General features: G+C 38.9%; 1 protein-coding gene across 1 annotated transcript; it reads left to right on the top strand.

The window, feature by feature from the left end:
- Positions 1–2,661: 2,661 nt before the first annotated feature.
- Positions 2,662–22,877, top strand: LOC139196809 (uncharacterized). The gene is made up of 9 exons (XM_070823151.1): positions 2,662–3,486; positions 4,669–5,659; positions 5,996–6,284; positions 7,023–7,267; positions 18,865–18,938; positions 19,245–19,302; positions 19,933–20,071; positions 22,675–22,796; positions 22,860–22,877. Exons 2-9 carry the CDS (start codon positions 4,679–4,681, stop codon positions 22,875–22,877), a joined length of 1,926 nt encoding a protein of 641 aa, XP_070679252.1. The 5' UTR covers positions 2,662–3,486; positions 4,669–4,678.
- Positions 22,878–24,493: the final 1,616 nt, after the last annotated feature.

Below are 24,493 nucleotides of genomic sequence, written 5' to 3'. Positions count from 1 at the left end.
CTTGCTTTAACGTCTTCCAGCCGGACGATGCTTCTCTTTATGCTTCCCTAGGTCCCATAGCATGAAATTGATCCTTGAATGGAAGGTGATACTTGAAATGATCCGCCAAAGGTTTCAATTCTAAAGTGGGTGCCTGAATCATTAACAACATGTAAGTATAAAACGTAATGGAAATTGGAGAAGATAACTTACTTGCTTTGTCCGACAGGAACTCAATGACAAACACCACTTCTTGGAAAGATTCAGGGATATTGGATTCGACCAGATTGAATGTGATGGTTGGGACTTGCCCCGTGTCATAAAATTCAACGTATTTTGGCTTCGTTGTCTCAAATACGTCATTTTTGATGAATTCTTGATATTCTCCAGCCACTACTGTCTCTTGAATCATTCTTCTTGGTGTACAAAGTCCCTTGAACAATTCAACACAATCTGGAACTTGCTTTGTTGCACCAAGAATTGGAATATCACTTTGCACCTTGGGAAGGGCTTCCATGATGTCTTTTTCACTCTCTTCTTCCTTGGGAATCAAAAACCTGCGAGGAAAAGGGACATTGGGTGGAATGGGGTTAGAATTAATTGAATTTGGAACCACCTTACCTGAGTTGGACGGCATAGGGACTCTAGGAGGCTGTGGCAAGGGTTGTTCTTCTTCCTCCTCCTCAATTAGTAGATGTTGGTCCTCTTCTTGGCTTTGTTTTGACGCCCTTGGTTCAGCTCCAACCTCCATGGCACTTCCCAAAGTGATGGCTTTAGTAATTTCAAAATCTTCCATTGAATTTACAATGTTTGCATTGGAGAATTCACTTTGTTCTTGAATTTGTGCCATGAACTCCACAATCTGTCCAACTTGCTTCTCTAATTCATCCATCTTTTTTGCTCGATTTTGCATCCTCTTGGTTTGATTTTCTTGCCCCTGAGACAAATTGGTGAGTAACTTAAAAAGTGTATCATTATCCAAGGACGTACCTGAACTTGTTTGGGAAGATTGTGGAGGAGGCTGTGGTGGTGCATATGGCGTTGTATAGAACCCTTCATATGACTGCCAATATTCTCCTTGTTGAGCCTCCTTGGCTTGATTTTGTGAGCCCTGCGCCAAAGAAATTAATTCCTCAAGAATTTGATTATAATCTATTGACAAACCTGAATTTGGTTGGGCATATTGTATATGAGGTTGTGGTGGCTGCGTAGGACTTGAATAGAACTCCTCATATGGCTGCCAATATCCTTCGTGTTGAACTTGTTGAGATTCCCACCACATAGAGTTTGAATGATCACTCAAATCTGGATTGTACATGTTGGAAAACGAATTGTTCCCTGATTGATTATGATCTTGATAACCCCAGGTATTGACATTTTCCCAACCTCTTTGTGACCGTTGATTTGCTTGATATTCTTGCCTATAAGACGTACCAAATGTAGGGACACTTTGCCTTGTGGTCCTTTCGGCATATTGCGACAATTGAGAAGTAAGATTCACTATTTGAGCTTGAATATTAGCAATTGCCATTTCTTGCTTCGCTAGTACCTAAAATCAAAGAAGGAAAACTAAATCAAATATCAAAAGTAAAAGACACGAACAAAAACAAAGGGAGATTAGAATTTTTTGCTAATCCCCGGCAACGGCGCCAAAATTTGATGTGAAAATTAACTTGACACACAAATTAAACCCTATGGATGACAATTGTAGTATATGAGCAAATAGGGATCGTTCTAGACCGGGGATTAACTAGGGATGCTAATCAATGTAAAACTGACTCAAGAACATAAAAAAAAATATAATGTAGAACACTAAACTAGACTTAATTAATGTAAAACTAGAGTTTAAAACACCTAAACAAACTAAAACCTCAAAACAGCAACTAAAAGGCTCAAAACTGCCTTAAAACCACTTTCTGGGCAGTTTTGAGTACCTAACACTAATTTGGACGAATTTGGACTATAACTTGACTCAAAGCACTTAAAAACACAAACTAAATTGATTTCTAACTAATTTAATATTTTAAAATAAATGGGGGATTGATTTTGACGAAATTGAATTAAAACTAAACAAATTGCAAATCAAAGCAAACTAAAACAGATTTTGATTAAATAGAATGGTGAGAAGCTAGTTAGAGGGTTCCTTATCCACACATGAACATATGCATATAATTTGATTCCCAGTTATGACTTCAACAAACGATGATTGACAATGTTCCAAGTTAATTAGATCCGCTTAAATTAACTCTTAGATTTCCCTAGATTCATTGGATTGAATGGAATACGCATTACAACCAAATTATTCCTCATCAAAGTCCCTAACTATGGAATACGCATGATAGAGTGATACGAGCATATTTATGCGCCTTAGTTAGCTAGTTCTTATGCATTTCCATGGTGTTTTCTTAGTTAAAGTAGTCTTTTAAGCTAGTTTTATGTGTTTTCAGGTTTTAAGGCCAAAGGATGCAAGAAGATGCATTTTGGAGCTTTTTGGAGCAAAATTGGGCTTGGAATGATTATCACATAATTGGAGCCAAGGTTTGGACGAATTTGAAGACTTGAAGATGATGATTCCTACTTGAACAAGGTTTCCTAGTTGAAGTAGGAAAGTGCTTACATGAAGGAGGATTCCTAATCGACGAAGGATTCCTAATCAACGAAGGATTCCTAATTGAAGATGGATTCCTAATCACATGAGGATTCCTAGAAGAACAAGGATTCCTCCTCCAACAAGGATTCCTACTTGAAGTAGGAAAGTTAAGCCAAGGTTTCCTACTTTGGTTTGATTTTTCCTAATTGTCCCTAAAAGTTCCAGCAATTATGAAGACTTCCTAAGCATTCTAGGACATCAAATACACATTTCTTGCACCTTTTTTGAACCCTTGCCGCACCCCCCTTGGTATTTCCTCTTTCTTATTTCCTGATTCTAGGCTTTAAAACACTTTCCTTTTGTGTTTTTAACCCTAGCCGAATTTCCCTTGCTATTTCCTTTAATTTTCTGATTTGTTTCCTTAATTCTAGAAGCTTTAAACTTAATTCCTGATTACCTAATTAGTCTAGGGTTTTTAATTTCCTAATCCCTTTAAATAAACATGTTTGTGCAGCCACAAACATCTCCATTCAGCCACACACTCTCCCAAATTCGTCAAAACCCATCCACAACCTCAGAAACCAGTCCTCCTCCATCTCTGCCGATTTCCACCACCATTCTTCATCTCCATTCAGCCACACACTCTCCCAAATTCGTCAAAACCCATCCACAACCTCAGAAACCAGTCCTCCTCCATCTCTGCCGATTTCCACCACCATTCTTCATCTCCACACCTTCCACACAACACCCATACACTACCCCCAAGCCTTGCCGTGCCCCTACACCATCCATAATCCATTCTACATCACAAAAACCCCCCAGAAATCATCCTCCCCCAATCTGCCGCAAGGAGAAGAGAAGGAGACAGTTCATGAAAATTGTTTGGCTCTTCAATCTGAGTTGTTGAACAATTTTAGGTGTATTCTATCTTATATTTCAATGTCTACTTCTTGTAATCTTTGTTTTTCATTGAGTATGATTGGCTAAATTCGTTTTGGCTAAGGGTGTATTCAAAACCATGTTTATTTATGTGAAATAAGTTGATTACTTCCAGTTATCGTTGCATAAGTCGTGAATACAATTTGCTTAACCGTTTAATTCAAAACTTATTCTTGTATGTTGATTGAGAGTGCACGCTTGATTTGCATGCTGGAATTTGGTGCTAGAATATAAGTTTGTTACACCTAATCGTTATGAATTTATATTCGCAAGTAGTGAAGATCGCTAGTCACGATCGTGTTAAGTAGATTCATGGCAGGAGTATCATGCTTTTCATAGTTACAATTGCCTTGTCGATGCTTATGATTTCCAAAGAACTTAATGATTCTAACTTGTATCTTTATCATGCTGTTCATATAGAGAACTTGTTAGGAATAATTTGTTTGCGATGCATATTCATCCAATTCAATGATTCTAGGGAAATCTGAAAGTTAATTTAAGCGGACCTAATTAACTTGGAGTGTCGAGGTTCATAACTTATTGAATTGATAACTGGAAATCGATTACGTTGCATAAATTTCATGTGTGGAGAAGAACCCCTTAGCCATTCCATCACCCATTGATTCATCACATTTAGTTCACAATCTGTTTTAATTTACAATCTGTGCATTTAGTTCAAATTCGTCCAAACACAATTCCCCCATATTTTGTTAAGTTTGAGTCTTCATAATCTGTCCTCTTTGGTGTTTTTAAGTATTTTGAGTCATAAGTTTTGTCAAATTCGTCCAAATCTTGTCTTAGTTGCTGTTTGAGTCAATTAATTTGTTTTAGTCAGTTTTGGGCAGATTTGAGTGTTTCAAATCTGTTTTGAATCTTAGTAGTCTAATTAGAGTCTTTAAGTTTAGTTTTTGTGTTTCTAAGTCGATTTGTATTAGATTAGCACCCCTAGTTAATCCCCGGTTAGAACGATCCCTACTTACATCATTACTACAATTGTCACAAATAGGGTTTAATTTGTGTGTTAAGTTAATTTTCACATCAAATTTTGGCGCCGTTGCCGGGGATTAGCAAAGTTGCTAATCCCTCGTTATTTATTTTTGTGTTATTTTTGTTTGTTTTAAATTCAGTTTCTGACTTGGTTTCTTGTTTTCTTGTTTTAGGTACAAGTGTATGACTCGAAGTTCCAAATCTGTCCAAGCAAACATTTTGGAGTTCGACGACGATTTTGAGCGAACTTTGAGAAGAACAAGAAGGCAACAAGCATCCAATCCACCTAGCCCGGAACCTCATTGCGAAGAAAACGAATTTGAAGAGGAAGAAGAGCCCACGGCTAGAGTTGTAGAGGAGAACCAAGAGATGGCAGCGGACAACCGAACCATTAAGGAGCTTTCTGCCTCGGGTTTGGATAATGCAGCCCCTCTTTGCATCCAATACCCCGCGGCAGCCCAAGGGAAAACCGAAGAGTTCGAATTGAAGTCGAGCTTGTTACATCATGTTCCAAAGTACCATGGGCTGTCCATGGAAGACCCAAACAAACACTTGAAGGAGTTTGAAGTTGTTTGTTCAAGCATGACGCCGGTAAATGTTGATGGCAACATTTTGAAGATGAAAGCTTTTCCATTCTCTCTAATGGATAAAGCTAAAGATTGGTTATATGAATTGGCCCCGGGGACGGTTACCTCGTGGGAGAGCATGAAACGAGCGTTTTTGGAAAAATTCTTTCCAACCTCAAGAGTCATTCTTTTGAGGAAACGCATTAGTGGCATCCAACAAAGCCAAGGTGAGTCATTTCCAACATATTATGAACGTTTTAAAACTCTGGTTGCTTCTTGTCCACAGCATCAAATGAAGGAGGAGTTGCTCCTTCAATACTTCTACGAAGGACTCCTTCCCATGGAACGCCAAATGCTAGATGCCTCGGCGGGTGGTGCATTGGTGGACATGACTCCGGTGGCTGCCAAGACTCTCATTGCGAACCGAGCACACAACGCACAACAATATGAAGGTGTTGGGCAGAGAGATACCCCACGGTCACATCATGTAAATGAGGTAAGTTCTATTTCTGAGTTACAATCCCAAATGGCTAACCTCACTTCTATGTTATCGCAGTTTGTTGAAGGCCCCAAAACGCAAGGAACTACAATCTGTGGTGTATGCTCCATTCGAGGACACCAATCGGATCAATGCCCTCAATTAATTGAAAATGGAGGGTGGGAATCTGCCCATGCCGTGGGTTATGGGAATCAAAACCAACCAAGGGGTGATCCTTTCTCTAATACATACAATCAAGGATGGCGTGACCACCCAAATTTCAGATGGAGAGATGCACAACAACCTGCCCAACAAGGTGGATTCCGACAACCTCCGGGTTTCTTTCCAAGGCCAATGGCACCACAACCACCTCCTCAAGCACAATCATCACAAAACAACTCAGGTACTTCTATGAATGATGATAAAACTTATCAATTACTGACCACAATGGCGCAGGGATTGCAGACCCAAGCAAAGGAAGTTAATGAGCTCAAGAAGCAAATGGGCCAAATGGCAGAATTTTTGGGGCAAATTCGTGAGAATGGTAAGTTACCAAGCACTACGGTAGTCAATCCTAAGGGTGGGTTCGAATCTGCAAAAGCTATCACCCTAAGAAGTGGAAAAGAAGTAGGAAGCAAAGCACATGAATCTGCCCAAAACAAGGAGGAAGAGCCATCACACCCCACGGCAAGGGTGGTACCACCTATGCCGCAGCCACCTAAGCCCTCCCATCCTTCCACCTCAGGTAATGTTGTTCCAAATGTTGTGAATTCAAACACTAATCTGCCCAATGTTCCTTTCCCTCGCAGATTTGCGCAATTCAAGAATGAAGAGGAGGAAAAAGATGTTCTAGAGACATTTAGGAAGGTTCAAGTTAACATACCTCTCTTGGATGCAATCAAGCAAATCCCGAAGTACGCCAAGTGTTTGAAGAAGCTTTGTACAACAAAGAAACGTTTTCGGGAGAAAGAAGTGGTACAGGTAAGTGAGAATGTGTCTGCCATGATACAACGTAAACTACCTCCTAAATGCAAGGATCCGGGTAGTTTCACCATTCCTTGTGTCATTGGTAATACTAGGTTCAAATCTGCCATGTTAGACTTAGGTGCATCCATAAATGTTATGCCATATTCAATTTATGCATCTATGAACCTAGGCAAGTTAAAAAATGATGGTGTAATCATACAATTGGCCAATAGATCTAATGCATATCCAAAGGGAGTTGTGGAAGATGTTTTGGTGCATGTTAATCATTTGATCTTTCCGGCGGATTTCTATGTTCTTGAGATGGATGAATCGGATCATGCTCCTTCATTGCCCATTCTCCTTGGACGGCCTTTCATGAAAACGGCTCAAACCAAGATTGATGTAGCCAAAGGAGAAGTAACTATGGCATTTGGTGGTGATATGATTTGTTTTAAAATTTCTGAATCCATTGAGACGCCTAACGTTGTTCATTCTTGTTGTGTTATTGATACAATAGAAAAGATAGGGACGGACCATTCAGCCCCTAACACAAAGGTTGCATCAAGAGCCATGCAAGACGAGGGAATTGGAGTAGAGCATAAGGACCCCACGGCCACTGCCCTTAAGATACCCAATGTGGCCGAGAACACCATGAGGAAAAAAGTTCATGTTGCTGCCACTTCATCACAACACCAAGGTAAGGCACCTAGTCCAAATCCAATTCCCATTAAAGTTGATAGTTGGTTCCCTTCTTTGGTGCAGGTACCCAAGCAAATCCCCGATGGTGGGCGCATGAACATGAACCTTAGGCAACACAACGCACCCATCAACAAACATCACTATCCATTTCCGTTCAAGGATGCAATGTACAAGAACTTTGTGGGGCAGGTTGTGGAGGAGATCCCACTCCATGCCGTGGGCTCCAATGGGGCATGATCATGTTCTTCGTCCGGCTGCAAGACGTAAAAGAAAGCGCTACTTGGGAGGCAACCCATGCAATTCAACAAAGGAAGACCAAGGAATCACTCCAATTCCAGATTTGCGTTCCTAAAACCCTTCACTTTGTTGCTTGTTTCTAATCTGCCCAGTTTTGTTATTTACTTGCTGTTTGTGTGTTTCTTTTTGTTTAGTGTTGTTTTATGCTTGAAACATTGAGGACAATGTTTGATTTAAGTGTGGGGGGGTAACTAAGTGTTTTAGATGCAAATTCGTGGGATTTTATCACCCTTAACTTGGAGACTTGTTCCTTGCTGTTTTTAAGTGTTTTTAAGCAGTTTTGGTGTGTTTTAATGTGTGTTAACATAAAAATCCGAAAATCACATAAAAATTTGAAAAATTTGTTTTAAAAACCCAAAAAGAGTTGTTTTTGTGTGTTTGTTTGTGTCTTAGGGTACCTTCCAACACAATGATGAGGAGTCGGTTTGTAATTACATGGCTGTTAAAGAGAGTGATTAACATGGATGAAAGTTTGATTTACTCTATGTTTATGCTTAGTTATGGTTATAACTTATGAATTCACATGCAATCATAAAGAAAAAAAATCAGTTTTTGTAACATGCTTGAAGGAAGGAACTCAAACTAACGCTACAACCTTGTGAGACTTGAGCCTAAACGTTTATTTGGAGAGCTAAATTCTGTGCATTCTTTGTTTTCTAAGTCGTTGCATGATCTCATTATTCCTTGCTTGGTTGCTACTTAAAAGGCGTTTCATCATTTAGTTCCAAATGCTAGAACTCATGCCCATTTCATTCAAAGCATGTTATTGATTTGCATAACACATATTCAAGATAAAGTTGTGTAGTGACCACCACCTTAGCCAAAAAGCCGTGTGCCCTACTCCATTATATGTTTAGGTTTAACCCCGTTGAGCCTTGTTTAGCCATTGTCTTTGTTAACCCACATTACACCTACCTAGCCTAGATTAGGACCATCCATACCCTTGTTCTTGAAGCATAGTAAAGCATGATTCAAATTGAATCCCTTTTGATTAATGTATGGCAGAAAACAAGTGTGGGGGAATTTGTATGTGTGTGTTGATATGCCAAGAAAAGAAATAAGGCATGAGTGAAAAAAAAAAGAAAAAAAAAAAAAAAATTTCGTGGAAAAAGAAAAGAAAAAGTTGTGGAAAGAAAAAAAAAAAAAAGAGTATGAAATAAGTGAAAAAGTCGTGGACCATCCATACCTTTCGTTGTTAGCCAATCACCCCTAGCCCCGTTACAACCCTTAACTTCAATCTTGAGTGTTGTGCGTTTCAATTTGTGGAGTTTGAATTTGGTATGAGCATATGGTGTCACTGGTTCTCGCATCTAAGTAGTAGCATTCCATTCATGAGATCATATCTAAACATGCTTCTTAACTCTAGAAATTGCATTCTTTGTGAAACACATATGTGAGCATTCGTTTTCATATCTACATCAATCTTCTCACATATGACTAGTGTAGGGTGTGGAGTTAGAAAGTCTGAGTGAAAATAGAGTGTATATCTTGTAAGGAATTGAGGGAATTCTCTAAGGCATGTTACTACATTCAAAGCATTGTTTTAATTGATTACTTGTGAACTAGTAAGTAGTGGCTTTAATTAAGTATGTGCTTATGAGTAAAGAGAACTCAAATCTGTGGGGATAACAATCTTTAACATGTCATGTGCATTGGAAATCCCTAAGCAAATGTTGGAAGGTTTAGGTTTTGTTTTGGTTAGTTTGTTTCGTTTTGTTTCCTTTCTTTTGTTTGTTTTGCTCGAGGACTAGCAAAAGCTAAGTGTGGGGGAATTTGATACGAGCATATTTATGCGCCTTAGTTAGCTAGTTCTTATGCATTTCCATGGTGTTTTCTTAGTTAAAGTAGTCTTTTAAGCTAGTTTTATGTGTTTTCAGGTTTTAAGGCCAAAGGATGCAAGAAGATGCATTTTGGAGCTTTTTGGAGCAAAATTGGGCTTGGAATGATTATCACATAATTGGAGCCAAGGTTTGGACGAATTTGAAGACTTGAAGATGATGATTCCTACTTGAACAAGGTTTCCTAGTTGAAGTAGGAAAGTGCTTACATGAAGGAGGATTCCTAATCGACGAAGGATTCCTAATCAACGAAGGATTCCTAATTGAAGATGGATTCCTAATCACATGAGGATTCCTAGAAGAACAAGGATTCCTCCTCCAACAAGGATTCCTACTTGAAGTAGGAAAGTTAAGCCAAGGTTTCCTACTTTGGTTTGATTTTTCCTAATTGTCCCTAAAAGTTCCAGCAATTATGAAGACTTCCTAAGCATTCTAGGACATCAAATACACATTTCTTGCACCTTTTTTGAACCCTTGCCGCACCCCCCTTGGTATTTCCTCTTTCTTATTTCCTGATTCTAGGCTTTAAAACACTTTCCTTTTGTGTTTTTAACCCTAGCCGAATTTCCCTTGCTATTTCCTTTAATTTTCTGATTTGTTTCCTTAATTCTAGAAGCTTTAAACTTAATTCCTGATTACCTAATTAGTCTAGGGTTTTTAATTTCCTAATCCCTTTAAATAAACATGTTTGTGCAGCCACAAACATCTCCATTCAGCCACACACTCTCCCAAATTCGTCAAAACCCATCCACAACCTCAGAAACCAGTCCTCCTCCATCTCTGCCGATTTCCACCACCATTCTTCATCTCCATTCAGCCACACACTCTCCCAAATTCGTCAAAACCCATCCACAACCTCAGAAACCAGTCCTCCTCCATCTCTGCCGATTTCCACCACCATTCTTCATCTCCACACCTTCCACACAACACCCATACACTACCCCCAAGCCTTGCCGTGCCCCACACCATCCATAATCCATTCTACATCACAAAAACCCCCCAGAAATCATCCTCCCCCAATCTGCCGCAAGGAGAAGAGAAGGAGACAGTTCATGAAAATTGTTTGGCTCTTCAATCTGAGTTGTTGAACAATTTTAGGTGTATTCTATCTTATATTTCAATGTCTACTTCTTGTAATCTTTGTTTTTCATTGAGTATGATTGGCTAAATTCGTTTTGGCTAAGGGTGTATTCAAAACCATGTTTATTTATGTGAAATAAGTTGATTACTTCCAGTTATCGTTGCATAAGTCGTGAATACAATTTGCTTAACCGTTTAATTCAAAACTTATTCTTGTATGTTGATTGAGAGTGCACGCTTGATTTGCATGCTGGAATTTGGTGCTAGAATATAAGTTTGTTACACCTAATCGTTATGAATTTATATTCGCAAGTAGTGAAGATCGCTAGTCACGATCGTGTTAAGTAGATTCATGGCAGGAGTATCATGCTTTTCATAGTTACAATTGCCTTGTCGATGCTTATGATTTCCAAAGAACTTAATGATTCTAACTTGTATCTTTATCATGCTGTTCATATAGAGAACTTGTTAGGAATAATTTGTTTGCGATGCATATTCATCCAATTCAATGATTCTAGGGAAATCTGAAAGTTAATTTAAGCGGACCTAATTAACTTGGAGTGTCGAGGTTCATAACTTATTGAATTGATAACTGGAAATCGATTACGTTGCATAAATTTCATGTGTGGAGAAGAACCCCTTAGCCATTCCATCACCCATTGATTCATCACATTTAGTTCACAATCTGTTTTAATTTACAATCTGTGCATTTAGTTCAAATTCGTCCAAACACAATTCCCCCATATTTTGTTAAGTTTGAGTCTTCATAATCTGTCCTCTTTGGTGTTTTTAAGTATTTTGAGTCATAAGTTTTGTCAAATTCGTCCAAATCTTGTCTTAGTTGCTGTTTGAGTCAATTAATTTGTTTTAGTCAGTTTTGGGCAGATTTGAGTGTTTCAAATCTGTTTTGAATCTTAGTAGTCTAATTAGAGTCTTTAAGTTTAGTTTTTGTGTTTCTAAGTCGATTTGTATTAGATTAGCACCCCTAGTTAATCCCCGGTTAGAACGATCCCTACTTACATCATTACTACAATTGTCACAAATAGGGTTTAATTTGTGTGTTAAGTTAATTTTCACTATTTCATTATTTTGCTAATGGGAATTCTGAGTACGATTTCATTATTTTGCTTACTATTGCTTAAAGAACGTTTGTTTTCCCTATCCTTTCGTTGTTAGCCAATACCCCAAGCCCCATTACAACCCGTAACTTCTATCTTGAGTGTTATGTGTTTCAATTTGTGGAGTCTGAATTTGGTATGAGCATATGGTGTCACTGGTTCTCGCATCTAAGTAATAGCATTCCATTCATGAGATCATATCTAAACATGTCATTTACTCCGGAAATTGCTTTTCTTGTTATACATATATGTGAGCATTCGTTTTCATATTCACATCAATCTTCTCACATATAACTAATATAGGGTGCGTAGTCAGAAAATCTGTGTGAAAATTGAGTGCATATCTAGTAAGGAATTGAGCAAATTCTCTAAGGCATGTTACTACATTCAAAATCATGTTTTAATTGGTTAAATGTGAACTAGTACGTGGAGGCTTTAATTAAGTATATGCTTGTGTAAAGATGACTCAAATCTGTGGGGATAACAATCTTTAACATGTCATGTGCATTGGAAATCCCTGAGGCAAACGTTGGAAGGTTTAGGTTTTGTTTTGGTTAGTTTGTTTCATTTTGTTTTCTTTCTTTTGTTTGTTTTGCTCGAGGACTAGCAAAAGCTAAGTGTGGGGGAATTTGATAGGAGCATATTTATGCGCCTTAGTTAGCTAGTTCTTATGCATTGTTGTTATGTTTTCTTCGTCAAAGTAGTCTTTTAAGCTACTTTCATGTGTTTTCAGGGTTAAAGGACATATTACACGAAATGATGCAATTTGGAGCTTTTGGAGCAAAAAGTGAGCTGGAATGTGGTGTATGCAAATGGAGCACAAGGAATGGACGAGTTTGAAGGTCAAAGGAGCTTAAGAATGAAGAAATGAAAGTGATGAACTAAGAATTCGGAATTGGAAACCAAAGTTTCTAAAGTTGGAAGTTTCTATTCTTGGAGGTTTCCAATTTCGAGAGTTTCTATTCTCGGCTTTGGGCTTTTGGATGACCCATCTTTGCCTCTTGGACCTATGCCGCACCTAACCCTAACCCTAGCCCACTTAATCAGCCGCACCTAGGCCTTGTTCACATGAAAAAAATCTGATTACTTACCCTAAGCCCATGCCGCACCTAATGTTCTAGAAACCCTAGTTTTTGGTGGATTTCCTAACCCTGGCCGCACCTAAACCCTAGCCCATTTGTCTAACCTGATTTCTTTAGGGTTTGGCTGCCTATATATATGTGTTTTACCTCCCTTGGCCGAACACCACCCTCTCCGTATTCAGAAATTCGTCCAAAACCCTATTTCCCATCTTGCCGCACCTTTCCTTCATTCCAGCCGATTTCTACCACCATTCTTCATCTCCACACCTTCCACACAACACCCATACACCATCCCCAAGCCTTGCCGTGCCCCTACACCCTCCATAATCCATTCTACGTCATCAAAACAATCCAAGAAGCATCACCATACAATCTGCCGCAAGCAACAAGGAGGACAGATTCTCTACAAATTGTTTGGCACTTCAATCTGAGTTGTTGAACGATTTTAGGTGTTTTCTATCTTATATTTCAATGTCTAATTCATGTAATCTTTGTTTTGCTTTAAGTATGATTGGCTAAATTCGTTTTGGCGAAGTGTGTATTCGAAACCATGTTTATTTATGTGAAATAAGTTGATTACTTCCAGTTATCGTTTCCTAAGTCGTGAATACAATTTGCTTAACCGTTGGATTTATAACTTATTCTTGTATGTTGATTGAGAGTGCACGCTTAATTTGCATGCTTGAATTTGGTGCTAGGATATAAGTTTGTCTCACCTAATCGTTATGAATTTATATTCGCAAGTAGTGAAGGTCGCTAGTCACGATCGTGTTAAGTAGATTCCTGGCAAGAGTATCATGCTTTTCATAGTTACGAATGCCTTGTCGATGCTTATGATTTCCAAGGAACGTAATGATTCTAACTTGTATCTTTATCATGCTGTTCATATAGAGAACTTGTTAGGAATAATTTGTTTGCGATGCGTATTCATCCAATTCAATGATTCTAGGGAAATCTGAAAGTTAATTTAAGCGGACCTAATTAACTTGGAGTGTCGATGTTCATAACTTATTGAATTGATAACTGGAAATCGATTTACGTTGCATAAATTTCATGTGTGGGGAAGTACCCCTTAGCCATTCCCTCACCCATTGATTCATCACATTTAGTTTACAATCTGTTTTAATTTACATTCTGTCCATTTAGTTATTTTCGTCCAAATCAAATCCCACCTTATTTCTTTGAGTCATTTTACTTAGAACTTGTCTTAGAATATGTTTTTAGGTATTTTAGATCGTTAGGAAACCAAAATTCGTCCAAATCTTGTCTTAGTTGCTGTTTGAGTCAATTAACTTGTTTTAGTCAGTTTGGGCAGATTTGAGTGTTTCAAATCTGTTTTGAATCTTAGTAGTCTAATTAGAGTCTTGAAGTTTAGTTTTTGTGTTCCTAAGTTGATTTGTATTAGATTAGCACCCCTAGTTAATCCCCGGTTAGAACGATCCCTACTTACATCATTACTACAATTGTCACAAATAGGGTTTAATTTGTGTGTCAAGTAATTTTCACATCAAAAGGGTGCGGCAAGGCCTTGTATTTATAGGCTGAAAATCCCCTCTCCTAGGTAGCCAAGGACAAGGTTTTAAAGGCCTAATCTGCATAGGATAATAACATACAATCCTATAAGGAAAACAAGTCAAAAACCCAAAGGGATTGGGAGATAAGGTGCAGCACAAAGAGTGTGAAAAGATAAGGTTTCTAGAAACCAAAATCCCAAAGGAAATAGGTGAAAACTCACGGCAAGAAGGATGGTTTCTAGAAGGAAATACAAGGCAGATTTTTAGGCTTCTAGAAAGGTTCCTAGGCGCCATTTTTGTAGGATAAGATTAGGTCTTCTAGAAATCTGATTTTAAGCATCCTAATCTAGTTAGAAACCCTCCTAAGTGGCTGAAATGTGGATAGTTTAAGATTAGGATAAGATAGGATAGGATAAGGTTTGTTTGGATAAGATAAGCTAAGATAAGGTTATGGATAATGTTTTGGATAAGATCCTTCTCTTAAGCTGATTCATTGGCTTTAATTCTTCTTCTTCATGTAGGAAACCTTGCTTGAGTAGGAAACTTCATTCATCTAGGAATCCATCTTCAATTAGGACTCCTACATTGATTAGGAATCCTTCTTCATTTAGGACTCTTTGTATCTTCAATTCTTCAACTTTGAAACGCCTTCCTAGCTTCATCAATTCCTCAAATTCGTCCATCCCTTGTGCTTCATGTGCATGAACTTCATTCTAGCCCAATTTTGCTCCAAAATGCTCCAAATTGCATCCTTTTGCTCACTTTGTCTCTAAAACCTGAAAACACATGAAAATAGCTTAAAAGACTAACTTAAGAAAACATAACATAAATGCATAAGAACTAGCTAACTAAGGCGCATAAATATGCTCCTACCACAAACAAACTATTGGGGTGCTATGAAAAAGTTTTGTATCTTGTTGTCTTTTATAAAGATGTAACTCTTGAAGATATGATGATAGAGGTACCTGATAGGAGCATATTTATGCGCCTTAGTTAGCTAGTTCTTATGCATCTTTGTTATGTTTTCTTTGTTAAAGTAGTCTTTTAAGCTACTTTCATGTGTTTTCAGGTTAAAGGGACATATTACATGAAATGATGCAAGTTGGAGCTTTTGGAGCAAAATGTGAGCTTGGATTGAAAAGGACATTGATAGGAGCATATTTATGCGCCTTAGTTAGCTAGTTCTTATGCATTTATGTTATGTTTTCTTAGTTAAGTTAGTCTTTTAAGCTATTTTCATGTGTTTTCAGGTTTTAGAGACAAAGTGAGCAAAAGGATGCAATTTGGAGCAAAATTGGGCTAGAATGAAGTTCATGCACATGAAGCACAAGGGATGGACGAATTTGAGGAATTGATGAAGCTAGGAAGGCGTTTCAAAGTTGAAGAATTGAAGATACAAATTTTCCTAGTTGAAGAAGGAAAGGGCTTAAACGAAGAATTCCAAATTGAAGAAGGATTCCTAATCAATGTAGGAGTCCTAATTGAAGATGGATTCCTAGATGAATGAAGTTTCCTACTCAAGCAAGGTTTCCTACATGAAGAAGAAGAATTAAAGCCAATGAATCAGCTCAAGAGAAGGATCTTATCCAAAACGTTATCCATAACCTTATCTTAGCTTATCTTATCCAAACAAACCTTATCCTATCCTATCTTATCCTAATCTTAAACTATCCACATTTCAGCCACTTAGGAGGGTTTCTAACTAGATTAGGATGCTTAAAATCAGATTTCTAGAAACCCTAATCTTATCCTACAAAAATGGCGCCTAGGAACCTTTCTAGAAGCCTAAAAATCTGCCTTGTATTTCCTTCTAGAAACCATCCTTCTTGCCGTGAGTTTTCACCTATTTCCTTTGGGATTTTGGTTTCTAGAAACCTTATCTTTTCACACTCTTTGTGCTGCACCTTATCTCCCAATCCCTTTGGGTTTTTGACTTGTTTTCCTTATAGGATTGTATGTTATTATCCTATGCAGATTAGGCCTTTAAAACCTTGTCCTTGGCTACCTAGGAGAGGGGATTTTAAGCCTATAAATACAAGGCCTTGCCGCACCCTTTCATTCACCACCCTCTACTAGATTTTCACTACACCATTCACCAATCATCCCTCATTGTGCCGTGAGTTTGCAAGGAGAAGAAGGAAGACAACTTGGAGCCGTGTATACCATTCAAGACGTTGGATTGTCGGAGCGTTTCTAGGTGTTTTCTATCTTTGTTTCAATGTTTAAATTTATTTATCTTTGTTTATTTGCGAACATGAGGAACTAATTTCTTTATAGTTAGAGGGGAATTCAAAGCCATGATCATATGTTTTATATGACTTGATTTCTTCCAATTATGATTTCATGAATCGTGAATGTGGTTTACTTATCTATTTGATTGATAACTTGTTCTTGTGTGTTAATTAAGGATGCATACTTAGTTCGCATGCATGAATTTGATGCTAGAGTATAAGGGAATTTCACCTAATCGTTATTAACTTATATTCATAAGTAGTAAAAGTCGCTAGTCACGATTGTGTTAAGTAATTCCTAGGCAAGAGTAACATGCGTATCCCATAGTTATGAATGCCTCGTCAATGCTTATGATTTCCATTGAACTTAATGATCTTTGATATGTGTCTCTATCATGCGTATTCCATAGTTAGGGTCCTTGATAAGAATAATTTGGTTGTAATGCGTATCCCATTCAATTCAATGAATCTAGGGAAATCTGAGAATTAATTGGTCAATCTAGTTAATTTGGGGCATTGTCATTCATGGTTTATTGAAAAAGTAATTGGAAATCGAGTCGTATGCATATGTTTCATGTGTGGAGAAGGAACCTTCTAACTAGCCTTTCACCATCTTAATTTTCATCAAAACGTTTTTGTCAAAGTTTGTTTTCAAAGTTTCTGTTTTCAAAGTTAAATTCGTCCAAAATCAATCCCCCTTTTCTTAGTTGAGTCATAATAGTTAGACATCACTTTAGTTTGTGTTTTTAAGTGTCTTAGGTCAAGTTAAAACCAATTTTCGTCCAAGTTTGTGTCTAGTGTTCAAAACTGCCCAGATTGAGGTTTTAAGGCAGTTTTGAGTGTTTTTGGGCTGTTTTGAGTCTTTTGGTTTGTTTTGGTGTTTTAAAGTTTAGTTTTGCATTCTTTGAGTCTAGTTTAGTGTTTTAAACTTGTTTTTACGTATTTGAGTCAGTTTTCAAGTGATTTTGCAATCCCTCCTAATCCCCGGTTTAGAACGATCCCTACTTACATACTTTGCTACAATTGATAAAAACAGGGTTAATTTGAGTGTCAACATAATTTTCACATCAAATTTTGGCGCCGTTGCCGGGGTTAGCAAAGTTGCTAATCCCTTGGATTGTTTTATTTCAATTTGTTGATTTGAGTCCAGATTTTTACTTTGTTTTTGTTTTGTGTTTTTAGGTACTAGTTTATGACTCGCAGCTCTCATCCGGTTCGTGAACACATCTTGGACTTTGACGACGATTTTGAACGAGAGTTGAGACGAAAGAGGAAGAATCCAGAACCTAGTGAATCAAGTTCAAATTCAGAAGTCGAAGTTGAGATTGAGGAAGAGGAACCCACGGCACAAGTGGGTGAAGTTGAGACAGCCATGGCACAAGACAATCGTACAATCAAGGAGCTCTCGGCTTCGGGATTGGACAATGCCGCACCTCTATGTATTCAATATCCGGCGGCTGCTCAAGGAAAGACCGAGGAATTCGAGCTAAAGTCAAGTTTGTTACACCATATTCCGAAGTACCATGGGTTGTCCATGGAGGATCCTAACAAGCACTTGAAAGAATTCGAGGTGGTATGTTCAAGCATGACTCCAATCAATGTCGACGGGAGTATATTGAAGATGAAGGCCTTTCCCTTTTCTCTCCTGGAAAAGGCGAAAGATTGGTTATATGAATTAGCTCCCGGAACGGTCACATCTTGGGAGAGCATGAAAAGAGCTTTCTTGGAGAAGTTTTTCCCAACTTCTCGAGTCATCCTCCTACGAAAAAGGATAAGTGGAATTCAACAAGAAGAAGGTGAGTCTTTTCCTACATATTACGAACGTTTTAAATCACTTGTTGCTTCTTGTCCACAGCATCAAATGAAGGAGGAGCTTCTTCTACAATACTTCTACGAGGGACTTCTACCAATCGAACGACAAATGCTAGATGCCTCGGCGGGAGGAGCCTTGGTGGACAAGACCCCTACGGCAGCAAAGACATTGATTGCCAATCGAGCATTAAACGCTCAACAATACGAAGGTGTTGGACAAAGAGGCACCCCACGGCAACACCAAGTGAATGAGGTAAGTGCCATAACCGAACTTCAAAATCAAATGGCTAACCTTACTACTTTGCTTTCTCAGGTTGTGGAAGGGCCAAAAGTTCAAAATGTAAGTGCGTGTGGCGTATGCTCCATGCAAGGACACCCTACGGACAAATGCCCACAATTGATCGAGAACGGAGGGTGGGAGACCCTCAATGCCGTGGGCTTTGGGCAACAATACCAACAAAGGAATGATCCCTTTTCTAACACCTACAATCCCGGTTGGCGTGATCATCCAAATTTCAAATGGCGAGAACCCCAACAAGGCCAACAACAAAGCACGTTTAGGCAACAACCCCCGGGTTTCTATCAAAAGCCGTTTGCACCAAATCAAACCCAAGCACAACCCGCCCAAAAATCAGGTTCTTCTATTGATAATGATCAAATTTTTAATTTACTAACTTCTATGGCGCAGGGCATGCAGACTAGGGACAAAAAGGTGGACCAGTTAGAGAAGCAAGTGGGGCAAATTGCCGAGTTTATGGGACAGTTTCGAGACCAAGGAAGACTCCCTAGTTCAACCGTTGCAAATCCAAAAGGGGGATTCGAAACCGCCAAAGCAATTACATTAAGGAGTGGCAAACAAGTTGGAACCGAACCCCAAGCATCCAATTCAAGTCAAAAAGAGGATGAAAAGCTATCGTTTGAAGAAGAACCCCAAACCTCAACCACGGCAAGGATGGAACATCCTTTGCCGCAACCATCTTGCACTTCCAACCTATATAATTCGGCCAAGGTAAGCTCAAAACCGAATTTGTCTAGTTCTATTCCATTAAACGTGCCTTTTCCTAGCAGGTTGAAGCAATCCAAGAAGGAGGAGACCGAGAAAGACATTTTGGAGACATTTCGGAAAGTGCAAGTCAATATACCTCTTCTTGACGCAATTAAGCAAGTACCTAGGTACGCCAAGTTTTTGAAGGAATTATGCACAACAAGAAGGAGAATTTCGAACAAAGAGGTGGTCCAGGTAAGGGAGAATGTTTCCGCTGTTTTGCAAAGAAAACTACCTCCTAAATGCAAAGATCCAGGTAGTTTTACAATTCCATGTGTTATAGGCAATACTAAATTTGAACATGCTATGTTAGATCTAGGAGCTTCAATTAACGTCATGCCATACTCAATATATGCATCCATGAACTTAGGAGAGCTTAAAAACGATGGTGTTATAATTCAATTAGCCGATCGTTCTAATGCATATCCGGAAGGAGTTTTGGAAGATGTGTTGGTGCAGGTGGATAACTTGATATTTCCAGCAGATTTCTATGTCTTAGAGATGGAGGACTCACCAAATGTCACCCCATTGCCGATTCTACTTGGGAGGCCCTTCATGAAAACAGCACGCACCAAGATCGATGTGTTCAAAGGGACGTTGACAATGGAATTTGATGGGGAGATTATTAACTTTAACATTTCTGAAGCTATGAAATTTCCTAAAGATGATCATTCTTGTTTTTCTATTGATATATTGGATGAATTGGCGCAGGATTATCTTGATATGTTGGAAGACGATCCCCTTGAAACGACGATAGCACAAGGACTTGGCATAAAGCCCAATCTGGCCGTACCTAAGGAGGAGCATGCCGAGCTTGTGGCTGCCTTGGAATCATTGCCCCAACATCATGGTAAGCCTTCTAACCCAATTCCAATTCCCGTTTCCACTAATACGTTGTTACCTTCTGTGATTCAGGCCCCCGTTCTTGAGCTTAAACCGTTGCCGGATCATTTAAAGTATGTATTCTTGGGAGATGAAGAGACGTTGCCCGTCATTGTCTCTTCATCACTCATGGCATTAGAGGAACAAAAGTTGATTCGGGTGTTGAAAGAGCACAAAACAGCCATTGGATGGACATTGGCCGATATTAAGGGAATTAGCCCTACAACATGCATGCATCGCATATTTCTAGAGGAGGGGGCTAAACCAACTCGAGAGGCTCAACGCCGGCTCAACCATCCGATGATGGAAGTCGTGAAAAAGGAGATTATAAAGCTTCTCGATTGTGGAGTGATTTATCCAATTTCGGATAGCCGTTGGGTCTCACCGGTTCAAGTTGTCCCGAAGAAGTCCGGAGTTACTGTGGTGAAGAATGCCGAGGATGAGCTTGTGCCAACCCGTATTCAAACAGGTTGGAGAGTATGCATTGACTATAGGAAGCTCAACAACACCACAAGGAAGGACCACTTTCCACTACCATTCATCGATCAAATGTTAGAAAGGTTAGCCGGTCATTCTTTTTATTGTTTTCTTGACGGTTATTCGGGATACAATCAAATTGTCATAGCTCCGGACGACCAAGAAAAGACCACCTTCACGTGCCCATTTGGTACTTTTGCTTACCGGCGCATGCCATTCGGATTATGCAATGCACCGGCCACGTTCCAACGATGTATGGTAAGTATCTTTTCCGATTTCATTGAGAAGATTATTGAAGTATTCATGGATGATTTTAGTGTCTTTGGCGATTCGTTTGATGGGTGCTTGGAAAATCTCACATTAATCTTAAAACGATGCGTTGAAACGAACCTTGTTTTAAATTGGGAAAAGTGTCACTTTATGGTAAAACAAGGCATCGTTTTAGGGCATATCGTTTCTGAAAGGGGAATTGAAGTTGATAAATCAAAAATAGATCTTGTACGCTACTTACCCTCTCCAACTTCGGTTAGAGAGGTTCGTTCTTTTTTGGGCCATGCAGGATTCTATAGGCGATTCATCAAGGATTTTTCGAAGATTTCCACACCCCTATGCCGACTTCTCCAAAAGGATGTGACCTTCGATTTCAACGAGGAGTGTGAAAAGGCATTCAAGCACCTCAAAGAGATGCTAACTTCGGCCCCCATCATTCGGCCACCAGATTGGAGCATTCCCTTCGAGCTTATGTGCGATGCATCCGATTATGCTCTAGGCGCTGTTTTGGGACAAAGGAAGGACAAACAGCCACACGTCATCTATTATGCCTCTCGGACCTTGAACGATGCTCAGTTGAACTATTCCACAACGGAAAAAGAACTTCTCGCCGTTGTTTTTGCTTTAGATAAGTTCCGTTCGTATTTACTTGGTACTAAAGTCATAATTTACACTGATCATGCAGCGTTGAAGTACTTGCTCACAAAGAAGGAGGCTAAACCAAGGCTTATTCGATGGATGCTTCTTCTCCAAGAGTTCGATATCGAAATCCGAGACAAGAAAGGAAGTGAGAACGTTGTGGCTGACCACTTGAGCCGTTTGGTGCATGAAGAAGAGGTTGTGCCGATCCCAGAGACATTCCCGGACGAGCAATTGATGTCCATTGAGGTTAGTATGCCATGGTATGCGGATTTAGTTAATTATTTAGCATCTAAAGTCATTCCAAGTGAGTTCAATAAAAACCAACGTGATAAACTTAAGTATGATGCACGAAATTATGTGTGGGATGATCCGTATTTATGGAAATATTGCTCTGATCAAATCATTCGTAGATGTGTGCATGATTCTGAATTTCAATCTATTTTAAACTTTTGTCACACTTATGCATGCGGAGGTCACTTTGGCACTCAAAGGACTGCACGTAAAGTACTTGAATGTGGTTTTTATTGGCCTACTATCTTTAAGGATGCTAGAACTTTTTGCATGGCATGTGATCGTTGTCAACGAACTGGAAGTATAGGACCAAAAGACCAAATGCCGCAAAGTCCCATCTTTAATGTTGAAATTTTTGATGTGTGGGGCATAGATTTCATGGGTCCCTTTCCTTCATCTCATGGTTTTGTTTATATTCTACTTGCGGTTGATTATGTTTCGAAATGGGTGGAAGCAAGAGCCACCCGTACTAATGATTCTAAAGTGGTTGCAGATTTTGTTAAGACTAGCATTTTTGCAAGGTTTGGAATGCCGCGGGTACTTATAAGTGATGGGGGCTCTCATTTCTGCAATCGTACCATTGAAGCGCTACTCAAGAAATATGGTGTCACGCATAAGGTGGCAACACCTTATCTCCTCAAACAAGTGGACAAGCGGAGGTGTCCAATAGAGAAATCAAGCAGATTTTGGAGAAGACCGTAGGGCCAAACCGGAAAGATTGGAGCTTGCGCTTGAATGATGCATTATGGGCGTATCGTACGGCCTACAAAACATCAATTGGAATGTCCCCATTTCGGCTCATTTATGGGAAACCATGCCATCTTCCGGTTGAATTGGAACACAAAGCACATTGGGCTATCAAAACCTTTAATATGGACATTGATGACGCAGGTCTTCATAGGAAACTGCAATTGAATGAGCTTGAGGAAGTTAGGAATGAAGCTTACGAGAACTCTTGTTCTCTATCGGGCAGAAAGTGCTACTTTTCAATTCTCGCCTTCGGTTATTTCCAGGTAAGTTGCGTTCTAAGTGGATTGGACCTTTTATTGTTACTAATGTTTTTCCGCATGGTGCAGTTCAAATTCAAAGTCTGAAGACGCAACAAGAGTTCAAAGTCAATGGACATCGTTTGAAGCCATATTTCACACCTTTTGAGGAGGAAACCGTGGGGGAAGTCAATCTCCAACCCGTGGGCCCTATTCCAGCTTGATTGGAAGCATCGTCCGGCTGGAAGACGTTAAAGCAAGCGCTTCTTGGGAGGCAACCCATGCGAATAAAGAAGACCTAGGAAGCTCCGGCATCATAATCAGATTTGCGTTTCTAAACCCTACTCCTTATTGCTTTTACTTTGCCATATTTGTCATGTTTGCTAGTTGTGTTATTTGCTTGTTTTTGTGTGAGTCTATGTTTGAAACATTGAGGACAATGTTTGGTTCAAGTGTGGGGGGGGTAAACAAAGTGTTTTTATGTAAAAATTCGTAGGATTTTACCACCTAACATTTCAAAGGTTGTTTTTCATTGTTTTTTAAGTGTTTTTAGAATGTTTTGATGTGTTTTTATGTGGCTTTACCAGAAAATCCGAAAATTGAAGAAAAAAATAGAAAAAGTTTTGAAAAAACCCAAAAAAGAGTCGTTTTAAAGTTGTTTTTGTTTGTTTGTGTCGTAGAGTACCTTCCAACACAATGATGAGGATTCGGTTTTTAATTGCATGACTATTAAAGAGAGTTATAAACATGAAGGGACGTTTGATTTACTCTTTGGTTTATGCTTGGTTGTGGTTATAACTTATGAATTCACATGTAATCAAAAAGGAAAAAAATCAGTTTTTGTAACATGCTTGAAGGAAGGAACTCAAACTAATGCTACAACCCTGTGAGACTTGAGCCTAAACGTTTATTTGGAGAGTTAATAATCTGTGAATTTGTTGTTTTCTAAAGTCGTTGCATGATCTCATCATTCTTTGCTTGGTTGCTACTTAGAAGGCGTGTCATCATTATAGATCCAAATATTAGAACTCATACCTATTTCATTCAAAGCATAAAAAATTGATTAGCATAACTAACAAGATGAAGTTGCTTAGTAGTTATCATCAGAGCCAAAAAGCCTTCAACCCATGCATTTGTTTTTGTAGGATTAGCCCCTTTGAACCTTATTTAGCCTATTTTGTTGTTAGCCACATTATCCTTACCTAGCCTAGATTAGGACTATCCATACCCTTGTTCTTAAAGGATAATAAAGCATGACTTAGAGGGAATTCCTTTTGATCAACATTGTGCAGAAAACTAAGTGTGGGGGAAGGAAAATTTTGTGTGCCAAAAGAAGTAGAAGGGCACGGGTTAGAAAAAGAAAAGAGACAAATTCGTAGAAAAAGAAAAAATGAAGAAAAAATGAAGAAAAAAATGTGAAAAGTATGAAAAAGAGTTGAAAAAGATGTGAAAATGAGCTCTTAAGTGTTGGTTGTTGAAGAAAGGGTCCAAAAAGCTTGAATTTGGCCCTAAGTGTTGCATGAGTCTTCCCCTTGTGTTTCAAAATCGTTTTTTTTTGCATGCAAAAGTGAATTCTAAATGTCAATTTCATTACTTTGCTTATTATTCTTTAAGAATGTTTGTTTATCCTTACCTTTCTTTGTTAGCCAATACCTTAGCCCCGTTACAACCCTTTGCTTCCATCTTGATTGTTATGTGTTTCAATATGTGGAGTTTGGAACTGG

The sequence above is a fragment of the Malus domestica genome, chromosome 06 (genome assembly GCF_042453785.1).
Source record: "Malus domestica chromosome 06, GDT2T_hap1".
Taxonomy (NCBI): Eukaryota; Viridiplantae; Streptophyta; class Magnoliopsida; order Rosales; family Rosaceae; genus Malus; species Malus domestica.
Note: the sequence above shows the minus strand (reverse complement) of the source record. Positions and strands in the feature narration are given on the sequence as shown.